Source organism: Theobroma cacao, chromosome 10 (assembly GCF_000208745.1).
Source record: "Theobroma cacao cultivar B97-61/B2 chromosome 10, Criollo_cocoa_genome_V2, whole genome shotgun sequence".
NCBI lineage: Eukaryota > Viridiplantae > Streptophyta > Magnoliopsida > Malvales > Malvaceae > Theobroma > Theobroma cacao.
In genome coordinates this window covers 19,066,138-19,079,528 of record NC_030859.1, presented here as the reverse complement: position 1 = coordinate 19,079,528, position 13,391 = coordinate 19,066,138, and the positions used below count along the sequence as shown (strand labels likewise).

Here is a 13,391-nt window from a genome sequence, read left to right as displayed (position 1 = left end):
ACGCCCTGATCAGCAATTGGTGAAGATGATAATCTAGCCAAAAGTGGAGTACATAGGCCACTGGATTTCTTATGGACTAATCCTGATAATGTGCTGACCCCATGTGAATTTGATAATGTGTTGGAATCTGGTTAATTTGTATAGTGTATATAGTTTTGGCTTACATGATGATGGAAGCAGGTTGTCGGAATCTGATGATCCTTTTTCTGATTAGGATGCCCCTGTTTGATCGATGTGTATGTAAACTATGTTGTCTGGGTACCAGCATACCTGGTCGAGAGGGTTATGTTGACCCTTCTTGTTGTCGGCCTGCTGGGTGCGAAGTGCGAACAACAATCAGCAGGGGTCTGTTTTGAGGTGGTCTCGACATGCAGGTCTTGTTTTTGTATGCCTGCATCCTTGTTGATTTTGCATTATCAAGGTATAATAGTACATCATTTAAAAAAAAAAAAACCTCTACAGAATCCCACATTTTCCATGCAGTCTTGCGAGTCCCTCATGGCCCATGATATCATCCTCTCTTATCATAGTGGCGGAGTCAAGGTGGTGGTGGGGTGGTGTTTTTTAGCCTTTTTTTTTTTATTATTATTATATTTATAAAATTTTATATTTTATCACTGGTTTCACCGGCTAATTCCAAGCTCTGTTTTCTCTGGGATGAGCCTACCGGTCGCACTCACATGTGGCTTCACTACACTAAATTCTCGGTTTGCCATGGTGATTCTCCGCACATCGTTATTGAGGACCAACAAAAGGTTTACATCGAGGCCTATTTTATGGTCAACGTTGTAGCATTGTAAGTGTGTAGCTTTTCTGTCATTTTAGCATCATGCATGCCAGTTTTTCCAGCTTATCAATTATGTCTATGGACTAACTTTAACCATGTCTATTGGTAGTGATCCATGTTCAGATGAAGAGAGCAGCAGCTGCGCTAGTTCTCTCTTTTTGTAAGAGTAGATGTTGCCTTCTCAAGGGAAGAATATTCTGTATTCCATTACAGTTATGGTATGCTTGGAGTAAGAGTTTGGATATCCTTAATTACATGCAATAAAACTAGATGGATTAAATACATTTTTTTGGTAAAATTCAAAGGCATTTTTAGATATTATTCCTTCAGGGGCTGAGTTTTTCCCATCTCTTTTTCCTAGTGTTTTATTTGTAACTTTTCTTTTATATTTAGATTTTATAGTTTTAATTATCTCTTACAAATTCTAATTCGGATCATTTTGAATTTAAATTTTTAAGTTTGAGCCAATTCAAAAACAGGTTGATTTGAATTCGAATTATGCACAAATCAAGAAAATTTTTTTAATTTGTTCAACTTTACCATCTCTACTCATGGTACTAGTGTCAAAAGATTATGAAATTGGAAAATTGAACGTTTGAAAGATATTCTATGTTTTTTGCACTTGATCAGTTGTTATTGCTCAAGCTTTATTACACTACATATATATTATATGCTTGATATTCAAGTTCTGAGACTATGGGTACAACCAAAGGTAAACGAACACCATCAAGGTTGTGAAAGCATCCCATAGATGGTCCATTTCTATCAATGAATAGAAACTATATCAGAACTAGCAGCCATGCCAGGTGCATCTAAAGCAGTGTTCAGTCTTGACTGTGCAAAGCCCTCAAAGAATAAAGAACATAACCTCTCAAGTGAAAATAACAAGAAAAAATTATTGGATCGTTAACCAAGATGAGCATAAAAATTTGTTTATTCCAGACTGAAATAGATGATGGGAAAAGATTCAGTATTCTTCACAGGTATCCAACTTTATGTTAAAATGGTACAAAGGACAACTGGGAAAAGTGCAGGAACAAAGGTTTCAAGAACTGTGACAGAGTTCTCGCCCAATTGCTGCACATGTACACTCGAGAAGGCCCTCAGCAAGCATCTTAGAGAATCACACATGCTACAGAGATTTTGACTAATGCTTCATGAAAGACCAATAACCTTTCCAGTGGTTGTGTCAAGATCAATTTCATAGAAGCAAGGCCTTGTTGGTAGCCCTGGCATTGTGCTCATTGTACCAACTAAGGGGTAAATAAACCCAGCTCCTATGCTGGCTCTCACATCCCTTATTGGTAAGATAAATCCGCTTGGTGCTCCTTTCTCAGAGGCAATGTGTGAAAATGAGTACTGGGTTTTGGCCATGCAGATTGGTAGACCAGAAAACCCTTGTCTGCTGCACATCTCGATCTGTTTTTCAGCCTGGTTGGACAAAAAGAAAGGACTCATGTCAACAAGACAAGAAGAAACTCCTGAATGGTTTTGTGAGTTAGAAAAACAATAGAAAATTGACAATGAGGTGTTCAATTAAAAGAATTAATTGCAATATAAAATGGAAGGAACTGATGAAAGATCTATGGAGAGTTTACCTGCTCTGTGTATTCGACACCACTGGCACCATATGACCTTGCTATTGCCTCTATTTTCTCTTTAATACTAATATCCAAAGGATATAGGAACCTCAGTGGCTGTGTCACATTCTCACAGGCCCTTTGAACAGCAACTCCAAGGTCCACCTGACAATTAAAATTAAGATTAGAGGAATCAACGGCACTACGTTCTAATACACACATAGTTTGAACTTCAAGATTTGCAACCATAGCATTTTCTCTTAAGTTAACGTTGAATATGCACTACTTAGTAGCATGTATGTCAGATTGCCCAAGGTCCATTTTCATTCAATAAAATGATTATTGTCAAAGCTACCCCAGAAAGGAGGGATTTCACAAAGAAATCTAAAGATTTGGAGGCAAACAGTGATGCTGATCCAGAGCAAGTGCCTCTGCTGGATGGTACAATTAGAAGTTACAGCTTTAAAAAGAGAGAAACCATAGGGCGTAGTTCGTTGACAAAACCAGTTATGTGTCAATCATACTGTTTGACATGGGGTGAGTGCAAGATTGAAAAAAAGGCAGAGTGCCGAATCTGTTAAATCAGATGGACCTAGGTACTTAAAATGCATAGGCGATGAGATGCCATGAGGGTGAAACAAAGAGGCTAATTCTAAAGAGTGCACATTTGGGCAGATCATTATGTATTTGTGGAAACAGATTGATAGGGGGAAGACACTAACCGCTCCTTTACCACCATGAGCATGGTGAGTACAGATTACAGCATCAAATGCTCCAGCAGCCAATGCCGCATTTCTAACTGCATTCATTTCTGCTTCAGTATCAGTTGAAAACTTGTTCACAGCAACAACAACATTTACACCATAAGCCTTAGTGTTTGCAATATGCCTGGCCAAATTCACGCAACCAGCTTCCACCAGAGAAACATTCTCATTTACATAGGCATGGTCAAGAGGCTTTCCAGCAACAACTTCAGGGCCACCACCATGCATTTTCAAGGCCCTTATTGTTGCCACAATAATAGCACACTGAGGTATTAGACCACTGTATCGGCACTTGATATTCATGAACTTTTCTGTTCCAATATCAGCACCAAAACCTGCTTCAGTGACCACAAACCCACCTGGTCCCACCAGCTTCAATGCAATTTTATCAGCCACGATAGAAGAATTACCATGGGCAATGTTTGCAAATGGACCAGCATGAACAAGAACAGGGGTTCCCTCAAGGGTCTGCATTAGAGTAGGGTTGATGGCATCCTTCATAAGCACTGTTAAAGCACCTCCAACACCAAGATCATCAGCAGTTATAGGATCACCAGCCTTGCTATTTCCAATTACCATTTTTCCAAGCCGCTCTCTCATATCAGCAAGAGATGTTGTTAGGGCTAAAACTGCCATTATCTCACTAGCAACTGAAATATCAAATCCTGTTTCCCTTACCATCCCCTTTTCTTCTGGGCCCTGGCCAACAGTGATTTTCCTCAAGAACCGATCATTTACATCCATCACTCTTCTCCATGTAATAGAATTGGGGTCAATATCAAGCCTAGAAAATTTTTTAACTTCTTCTGGTGTAAGGTCCTCAGGATGTGTTTTGGAGATGCCAAGCTTCTTCAGTCGTCTAAACATGATATCACTGAATTTCCTTTTTCCATCTTTATTTGGTGGGCATAATCGATTAAAGAGAGCCTTATCTGATTGGGATGACTCATGAAAAATCCTAGTATCAATGGCAGCAGCAAGCAGATTGTTTGCAGCTGTTATTGCATGAATATCTCCAGTTAGATGAAGATTAAACTCATCCATCGGGATCACCTGACTGTAGCCTCCGCCAGCTGCACCTCCTTTTATTCCAAAAGTTGGTCCTTGTGATGGTTGGCGAAGACAGGTAACAACCTATCAGGATGGATTAAGTAGTTAAAACATAAGATTGTCAAGTTTGAAACTTCTGTATCCATGTCCAGCTATAAATAGTTCTAATCTCTCACCAGTAAACTTGCACAAGGAGAATTGAAAAACATAAAAAAGAGTTAGCTTCATCAAGGACATTTGCTAACTAGGCTTCTAAACTAATATTTCAAGATATACATAGGTCACATAACTGTAGATCAAGAATATCTAAAAAGTCAAAATGATACTAATGCAGTAATTCTCAGATTTGAAATTCTTTCAAACTAAATTTACACAGGAAGAAACTGAAAAAGCCATTCCCAATCACAATGATAGCTTCAATTGTTGAGATTGCTTTACAGGCTCATTTAGGAATAAGCAATTTTATACATCAAGAATCATGGCATTTATTCTCTGCCATTTATGAAGTTAGCTTGAAATATATTACTTTGAGCAAAAATTGTCCCATCTGCCAAGATTCCAATGTCAAAGCTGTCCGTTTAACAAAATAAGAGAGCTTTTACAGTTCTAATGTATTTCAATGTATGCTGCAAAACAAGAAACAACAACAACAGAGGATCTAGAACGCAATAAAAAACCCTCAATAAGTTCAATGTATAATCTTATATCCCAGAAAGAGCTAGAGCAGCACCATTTCATTTGGCAATTTCCTATATATAAAAATATCATTAAGTGTGAATAATGAAATGACTACCTTTTTATCAAGAAAAGCACCCAAAGCTTGGCACAGACCAACTGTAGTAGTGGACTTGCCTTCTCCAAGTGGAGTTGGAGTAATTCCCCCGACCACCACATAATAACCATCTTCAGATCCTTGAAGCTCATCAAGCACGGATAACAACACCTATAAACCAAATCACCCAAGTAAATCAAATTCAAATCCCAACATTCAGTTGCTAACATAAATAAGGAAAGAGCATACAAACAAATGGTTTTCTCCTGGACTTTTAAATCTTTTAAACACTCAATCAACTATACTTCATCTCAAATAAGTCAAAATCAAAAGAAAATAAGAATTCTCTTCTTTTCCATTTCCTGCATTATCTTTGAAGCAACAGAGCATGTGTCAAATCTGGCATTTTAAGTATTCAACAACCAAAGAGAAAAGTTTTAATTTGGCAGTTGAGAAAATCCAGAAAAATCATGGAAAAAGATAAAATTTTTAAGTCTGATCTTATTATTCAATTTTCTACTTTTACCATTTTTCAATTTCAAAATGACAACCAACCGACTAAATCAATCATTACAGAATCCAAAGTTTCATATCTTGGCCATCTCTAAACAACAAAACAAACGATCAACCAAAATAAACAACTAAAATGCATAGAATAACATACATCAAAATCCAATGAAATGGGCATATGAGAATTATCATAACAACTAAAAGGAAACAAAGAAAAGACCTTGGCTTTGTATTTGCCATAAAGATCATAATGGTTGGAACTGAGATTCAGATCCTTAGCAATCTCAGAAATATGAAATGGTTCAACTGAGTTTGCAATATCTATGTCTGCTGGCACTGGTGACACCACCTCCAACTTCCTCACACTTCTTGAACTCATTTTCCTTTTTCTTAGGTCTAAATTTTTTTGGTTGGTCTAATCTGGGTTTCCTTCAAAATCCACCAATCTGCATTCTAGAACACAAAAATCGGCACAAAATTATCGAAAGCAAGGAGAACAAAACAAAAGAAGGAAAAGTCTAAAACATGCGAGTGTGTGCCTTTTTCTTTATTTCTCTTATCTAAGTGAGGTGGCAAATGGGAAGGGAAGGAGCAGAGAAGTAAGTGTTACTGTGCAATGTCATGACTGTGATGCATTATTGAAGTTTGATTGGTTTTTGAGGTTCCATTTTTCTTATGTGGCAGTGGGTGGAGGTTGACTGTGACAGATGAAGCTGTGAATTTAGCATAACGAGCATCCACGTTTGGACCGGATACGGTGAAGAATCCTGCGGAAAACTTTGCATTCATAGGATTTTTGTTTGGGGAAATGAACCAATTTCATATATTGTCTGTATTTATATTTTTTAATCCTTTATATATGCATTTATATCCAAATTTTTTAACACCTAAAATTTTTATTTTTTTTCCATTTTATATCATTTTTTAACATTTTTTTTATTTTTTATATTAAAAAGTATGGTTTATAAATATTCTAATATAAATTTTAAAAAATTTAAAAAATACTAAAACTAAAGTTTTTTTTTTCAAATTATTCATCAAATTAAAAATATACATTCAATCAACGGAAGAGTAAGCAAAATGTTTTTTTTTTTTAATACTAGACTAAGTGAAATATTTATCGATAATTTATTGACACTCGTTGAAGTGATATTTATAAAAAAACTTATATGTAATCAATACGTTACAAAGTCATTTATTAAATTTGGTGAAAATAATACAAAATAAAAAAAATTCAAAATAGTATTTTAACTATTTACTATGATAATAAAAAAGTTATAATAAGAAAGATATTAAAAATTACAGCCCAGTACATTTAATTCTAAATATTTTTACTTTTAATGAACAATTGATTATTTCTCCTTTATTATCATGATGACTTTCAATTAAGAAGATGTCATTTTTTTTGTTGACTGACAATATATAGATAGAAATGTTCACGAACCAAATTGATTCTCCCTTGATTAACACCTCTAAAATCCTGCCCTAAACTCGGTCAGAAGACTATTTAAGTCATTTAATTTAAATTTATTATTAAAATATATTAATTAATATGTAATTGTTATTATGTCAACAGTTACTTCAAGATTGTCCTTTTTAATTGTTGATTTAGCAACTTGACTATTCTTTCCCAACAATTCAAGCCATTTGAATTTATGCCTTGCAAGAGACAATATTAATCATATTAATCGATTTTAAAGAAACAAATAATTTACAAATTAAGAATGTGTTTGATTAATCTTAGAGAGAACATTACAAAATTTAAAGTCCGAGTCTTTTATTAAGAAAATTTTAATAAAATCTTCAATTTTTAATTCAAGCCATAAAATAAATTGATACGTATTGAACAGAAGTGTATGTATTACATTTTTTATATAAATTGAAATTTACATCCAAGCATTTAGGTTTAATTTCAAAGATACATTCAAAACATTTTTGCCCGAAATTAAAAACAATTAAGAAGTAATAATGTGAAGTCATTTGCTTTCTTTTTTACAGCAACTTGTGAGGAAGCAAGAAACAAATAACTGTAAAATGCAACAAAATCAACAAGGAAAAAATATAAAAGAATATGGGGTTTCGTGTACTCGAAGACAAAGTTAAATGATAGAAATTAGCCACACATGTCCATTGGAAAAATGAAAATGAAATCTGACCAACATTGTTATTAAGAAATACTGTAGTCAATTCGGCCAACAACTTTTGAATTCGAAACAAGTAATTACTAAGTCAAGCACATATAATAAAGCAAGGTTGACTAGGTGCACATGGTATTGTTATATATGATTTTGCAGTAAGACTAAGGATTTCGGGTCAAATTAGGCTGCCATTTTTTTATTATTATCTCCTTCTCCTTTCCCTGGCTTTCATCCAGATCTAATCTTCAAGATTGGGAAGACAGAGAGGGAATCAAAAGCCCCTGAAATTGAATCAAAAGCTAGAATTAAGGACCAGATGGCTGAGGTGGCTGTGAGCTTAGTTCTTGAAAGGTTGATCCCCTTGCTCAATCAAGAGGTGAAGCTGCTAAGAGGTGTTCATAGAGAAGTTGAAGACATTAAGGTTGAGTTAGAGTTCATTTCTTCTTTCCTAAGAGATGCAGATGCGAAGGCGGCTAAGGAAGATGACAACAATGGGTTGAGAACATGGGTGAAACATACCAGGGAAGCAGCTTTCCGTATAGAAGATGCCATTGATGAGTACATTCTTCATGTGGGAAAACGCCATCACCAGCATAGATTCAAGGCTTTCCTCCGGAAAATTGATTGTCGGGTAAAGAGTATGAGAAAACGCCATGAGATAGCATCGGAGATTCAAGATATCAAAACATCAGTACGCGAAATCAGGGAAAGAAGCGAACGATACAGCTTCAACACCTTTGCATCAGGAGGCGCTGCTGAGAATAAAACTTGGCATGACCCTCGAATGGGGCTCCATTTCGTTGAGAATGATGCACTTGTGGGCATTGATTCTCTGAAAACGGAGTTGGTAAGCAAATTGATGCATGGTGAATCTCATCGTACGGTTATTTCACTGGTGGGCATGGGAGGAGTTGGTAAGACAACTCTTGCCAAGAAAGTTCTTGATGAACAAATCGACACAGGACACTTTGACTGCCATGCTTGGATTACAGTCTCTCAATCATACAAGGTGGAGGAGCTGCTAAAGACCATGATAAGGCGGTTTTATGAGTCCAGGAAAGAGTCTTATCCTAGTGAGGTTAATGCAATGGACGGTAATGAGCTGATTAGCAAATCCAGAGAATATTTACGGGACAAGAGGTACTTTGTAGTGTTTGATGACATATGGAAAGAAGACTTTTGGGGAGATGTAGAGTATGCACTGTTTGGTAATGACAGAAGTAGTAGAATTATGCTCACAACAAGGAGCAGGAATGCCGCTGACTTTTGCAAAAGATCATCACTTGTTGATGTCCTCGAGCTGAGACCTCTACCTCTAGAATTGGCACAAGAGCTCTTATGCAGAATAGCATTCCAATTCGACGAAGATAAGCAATGCCCTCTAGAGTTGAAGGAATTGTCTTTGGATATTGCCAAACGATGTGAAGGCTTACCGCTTGCAATTGTGGCCATTGGTGGACTTCTGTCAAGTAAAGGCAGAGATGTTGGTGAATGGCAAGGCTTGCACGATAGCCTCCAATCACAATTAGAAAGCAACATACATCTCACGCGTATCAAAAAAATTCTTTCCTTCAGTTATCATGATTTGCCTTATCATCTCAAATCTTGTTTCTTGTACCTTGGCATGTTCCCAGAGGATTATGTTGTCAATTGTGCAAGATTGGTTCGACTGTGGATTGCAGAGGGGTTTGTAAAACAACGAGATGGTGCAACACTAGAAGACGCTGCTAGAGAATACTTGACTGAGCTCATACGCAGAAACTTGGTTCAAGCAGAATGGGTTGATTTTGATGGTGTGGTTAGAGACTGTCGAGTCCACGATTTAATGCATGAGGTCATTCTTTCCAAGTCAGATGAACTGAGTTTGATACAAACTTCAGCCAAAAATTTACAATGTCCTAATCAAACCGCTCGACACCTCTCAATCAGGGATGAATCGAACAACTTGTCAAGAAGCAGCGGTTGCTCAAAAACTCATTCAATCATCTTTTTTGAGGTAAACGAATTTCCCAAATCTTTGCTCAGTTCATTGTTTGCGAATTTCATACTTTTGAAAGAATTAGATTTTGAGGGAGTTCCATTGAATTACTTACCTGAAGAATTGGGAAACCTCTTGCATTTGAAATATTTAAGTGTAAGAGATACAAAAGTAAAGATGCTCCCAAAGTCCTTAGCTAAGTTGCGCAACCTAGGAACTTTGGATTTGAAACGTTCTCTTGTGCGTGAATTACCAGTTGAGATCAATAAGCTCTCCAATTTGCAACATCTTATAGCTTATTCTGAGGATTATGATACTAGACAAGGGGTGAAAATACGCGGTACTCTTCGAAGTTTAAACTCCTTGGAAAAGCTTTATTATGTGGACATGAATGCACAAAATAATTTTGGTTTTATTAGAGAGTTGGGAAGTTTGAAGCATTTGAGAAAGTTGGGAATCACCAACCTAAAATCAGAAGCTGGGAATGCTCTGTGCAATGCCATTGAGCATATGTCTTACCTCGAATCACTGCATGTTATTTCAGTCAAGGAGAACGAACTTCTCCAATTGCAATCAATGTCATCTCCTCCCCTTCTTTTGAATTGCCTTCGGCTTCAAGGACGTCTGGAAAAGTTGCCTGATTGGATTTCTGAACTAAAGTGCCTAGTTAGGATTCGATTATTTTGGTCACAATTGTCAGATATTCCACTCAAAATGCTTGGGGGTTTACCTAAGTTATTGGAGCTTGCTCTCTACAAGGGATACAATGGAGAACAACTGCATTTTGAGGATGGGTACTTTCCGGTACTCAAGGAGTTAACGCTTGAAGGGATGGATAGATTTAATAGATTGATAATAGATGAAAAAGCATTGTGTCTTGTTGAAATGCTTTGGATTGAATCTTGTCCAAGATTGGAGGAGCTGCCATCTGGCATATGCCATATGAAGTGCCTCAAATATTTGGAAATTAGTGATATGTCGAAAGAATTTGCTCGAAGAATGCTACCGGATGTTGGCCAAGACCATTGGAAAGTTCAACATATACCAAATGTCTATTTCTACTTCATGAATACTCAACAACAATATTCAACCTACAAGCTCGGTGATTCAAGCTTGTTAGACTACTTACGTTGAAAGTCTTCTGAAACTACAGGTACACTCTTCCAAAGTTAAAGTTTATACTTATTTGTTGCTTTTGTGCTTTTGTGATTCTATTATATTTACATTGGAAGGCATGTATTTTGATTGTAGGTGGTGCTTGTCTATTAATCCAGGATGGTTAAATTCCTTGAAAAATCAATCAAAAGAAGTGGCCATTTCTTTCCCATCAAGGCTGTAGTGTTCAAGATGTGTTTTTTCTCCCTTGTGTTGTTTCTCCTAAATTTGTTCAAAAACAAAACTAAGAGCTCTTCACAAGAACATTTGGAACAGGTTTCGAACGGGATCAAGATTATATATAATTTGCAAGAATGTTAATGCCTAACGAGCTAGCTAGGCTCAAGAAGTACATTAGCACTTGTGTTGTTGTGAGTTGTAGCCTTAAGACTAGCTAGTTTATTGGCAGAAGCAATCATCCATCTATATATATATCCAAAATCACTAAGACACATGTTTGATGTGAAGCTCAATGCATACTTGCATCATGTGACAGCTCTCTTGAGCTATTCCATCCTGGGAACACACACACACCACCAGTGGAGTCTGATACCATGGTTCCCTTGAGTCCACATCATAGTACTTCCTAAAATGGCTCTAATCATGCCATTTTGTCGTGCCTCGACGTTAATCCGAAAGACTAATTTATTAACTGAAATGACCATCATTTTGTGTATATCGAAAATCACTCTAATACACATTCAATAAAGGATTCAAACACAATTATGTTGTTTCATATATACATTTTTTATTTGAAAAGTAGGGTTTAAATTCTCTTCCTAGATTCTACTTGATATAAAAAAAAGAGCTTATCTTAGGTAGGTCAGAGTCGGAGTCATGGTTAAAGATTTTAGGTTTGTTCTACAACGCTTTTGTATCAAATAAGACCAATTAAACCATATTAAGGAAACTACCAAAAAGAAAAAATGTAGACAGCAAGATCGAGCACAATCCTTAATTCAAAACTGCCCTAATGACTTTGCATGAATGTTCTGAAATTGAAGTATTATGTATATATGAAATCAACTGATTTTATGTTAGTTACATAAACTTGCACAAGGAGAATTGAAAAACATAAAAAAGAGTTAGCTTCATCAAGGACATTTGCTAACTAGGCTTCTAAACTAATATTTCAAGATATACATAGGTCACTATAACTGTAGATCAAGAATATCTAAAAAGTCAAAATGATACTAATGCAGTAACTCTCAGATTTCAAATTCTTTCAAACTAAATTTACACAGGAAGAAACTGAAAAAGCCATTCCCAATCACAATGATAGCTTCAATTGTTGAGATCGCTTTACAGGCTCATTTAGGAATAAGCAATTTTATACATCAAGAATCATGGCATTTATTCTCTGCCACTTATGAAGTTAGCTTGAAATATATTACTTTGAGCAAAAATTGTCCCATCTGCCAAGATTCCAATGTCAAAGCTGTCCGTTTAACAAAATAAGAGAGCTTTTACAGTTCTAATGTATTTCAATGTATGCTGCAAAACAAGAAACAACAACAACAGAGGATCTAGAACGCAATAAAAAACCCTCAATAAGTTCAATGAATAATCTTATATCCCAGAAAGAGCTAGAGCAGCACCATTTCATTTGGCAATTTCCTATATATAAAAATATCATTAAGTGTGAATAATGAAATGACTACCTTTTTATCAAGAAAAGCACCCAAAGCTTGGCACAGACCAACTGTAGTAGTGGACTTGCCTTCTCCAAGTGGAGTTGGAGTAATTCCCCCGACCACCACATAATAACCATCTTCAGATCCTTGAAGCTCATCAAGCACGGATAACAACACCTATAAACCAAATCACCCAAGTAAATCAAATTCAAATCCCAACAGTCAGTTGCTAACATAAATAAGGAAACACCTATAAAACAAATGGTTTTCAATCAACTATACTTCATCTCAAATAAGTCAAAATCAAAAGAAAATAAGAATTCTCTTCTTTTCCATTTCCTGCATTATCTTTGAAGCAACAGAGCATGTGTCAAATCTGGCATTTGAAGCATTCAACAACCAAAGAGAAAAGTTTTAATTTGGCAGTTGAGAAAATCCAGAAAAATCATGGAAAAAGATAAAATTTTTAAGTCTGATCTTATTATTCAATTTTCTACTTTTACCATTTTTCAATTTCAAAATGAAAACCAACCGATTAAATCAATCATTACAGAATCCAAAGTTTCATATCTTGGCCATCTCTAAACAACAAAACAAATGAGCAACCAAAATAAACAACTAAAAAGCATAGAACAACATACATCAAAATCCAATGAAATGGGCATATGAGAATTATCATAATAACTAAAAGGAAACAAAGAAAAGACCTTGGCTTTGTATTTGCCATAAAGATCATAATGGTTAGAACTGAGATTCAGGTCCTTAGCAATCTCAGAAATATGAAATGGTTCAACTGAGTTTGCAATGTCTATGTCTGCTGGCACTGGTGACACCACTTCCAACTTCCTCACACTTCCTGATGAACTCATTTTCTTTTCTTGGGTCTAAATTTTTTGGTTGGTCTAATATGGGTTTCCTTCAAAATCCACCAATCTGCATTCTATAACACAAAAACCGGCACAAAATTATCAAAAAGCAAGGAGAACAGAACAGAAGAAGGAAAAGTCTTAAACATGGGAGCGT

At 35.9% G+C, this 13,391-nt stretch overlaps 3 protein-coding genes and 1 long non-coding RNA gene across 8 annotated transcripts; 2 read left to right on the top strand and 2 right to left on the bottom strand.

The window, feature by feature from the left end:
• On the top strand, window positions 430-1,138 carry LOC18587220. The gene is made up of 2 exons (XR_001929707.1): window positions 430-796; window positions 897-1,138. It is a non-coding gene; the product is annotated as an uncharacterized LOC18587220 (long non-coding RNA).
• On the bottom strand, window positions 1,704-6,001 carry LOC18587219 (formate--tetrahydrofolate ligase). The gene is made up of 5 exons (XM_018129289.1): window positions 5,684-6,001; window positions 4,975-5,124; window positions 3,090-4,265; window positions 2,386-2,532; window positions 1,704-2,218 (listed from the first exon to the last, which is right to left on the bottom strand). The coding sequence occupies exons 1-5, from the start codon at window positions 5,840-5,842 to the stop codon at window positions 1,943-1,945; spliced, it is 1,908 nt and encodes a 635-aa protein (XP_017984778.1). The 5' UTR covers window positions 5,843-6,001; the 3' UTR covers window positions 1,704-1,942.
• On the top strand, window positions 7,784-11,236 carry LOC18587218 (disease resistance protein RPM1). The gene is made up of 2 exons (XM_018129288.1): window positions 7,784-10,732; window positions 10,831-11,236. Exon 1 carries the CDS (start codon window positions 7,918-7,920, stop codon window positions 10,711-10,713), a length of 2,796 nt encoding a protein of 931 aa, XP_017984777.1. The 5' UTR covers window positions 7,784-7,917; the 3' UTR covers window positions 10,714-10,732; window positions 10,831-11,236.
• LOC108663799 (formate--tetrahydrofolate ligase-like) lies at window positions 11,825-13,391 on the bottom strand. 5 transcript variants are annotated; one of them, XM_018129294.1, is made up of 3 exons: window positions 13,076-13,390; window positions 12,396-12,545; window positions 11,825-12,260 (listed from the first exon to the last, which is right to left on the bottom strand). In XM_018129294.1, the coding sequence occupies exons 1-3, from the start codon at window positions 13,235-13,237 to the stop codon at window positions 12,219-12,221; spliced, it is 354 nt and encodes a 117-aa protein (XP_017984783.1). In that variant the 5' UTR covers window positions 13,238-13,390; the 3' UTR covers window positions 11,825-12,218. The 5 variants fall into 5 exon arrangements, with proteins under 5 accessions (XP_017984783.1, XP_017984780.1, XP_017984782.1 ...); XM_018129291.1 differs by having other exon boundaries at window positions 11,825-12,228; XM_018129293.1 differs by having other exon boundaries at window positions 11,984-12,149.

Bases quoted from the DNA above. Each gene is read 5' to 3' on its own strand.
- LOC18587219 (XM_018129289.1), bottom strand. From the start codon at position 5,842: ATGAGTTCAAGAAGTGTGAGGAAGTTGGAGGTGGTGTCACCAGTGCCA. The intron at 4,266-4,974 runs GTAGTCATTTCA...CCATCCTGATAG, and splicing joins GTGCTTTTCTTGATAAAAAG to GTTGTTACCTGTCTTCGCCA. The intron at 2,219-2,385 runs GTAAACTCTCCA...TTGTCCAACCAG, and splicing joins GTGTCGAATACACAGAGCAG to GCTGAAAAACAGATCGAGAT.
- LOC108663799 (XM_018129290.1), bottom strand. From the start codon at position 13,237: ATGAGTTCATCAGGAAGTGTGAGGAAGTTGGAAGTGGTGTCACCAGTG. The intron at 12,546-13,075 runs GTCTTTTCTTTG...TTTGGTTTATAG, and splicing joins ATGGCAAATACAAAGCCAAG to GTGTTGTTATCCGTGCTTGA.
- LOC18587218 (XM_018129288.1), top strand. From the start codon at position 7,918: ATGGCTGAGGTGGCTGTGAGCTTAGTTCTTGAAAGGTTGATCCCCTTG.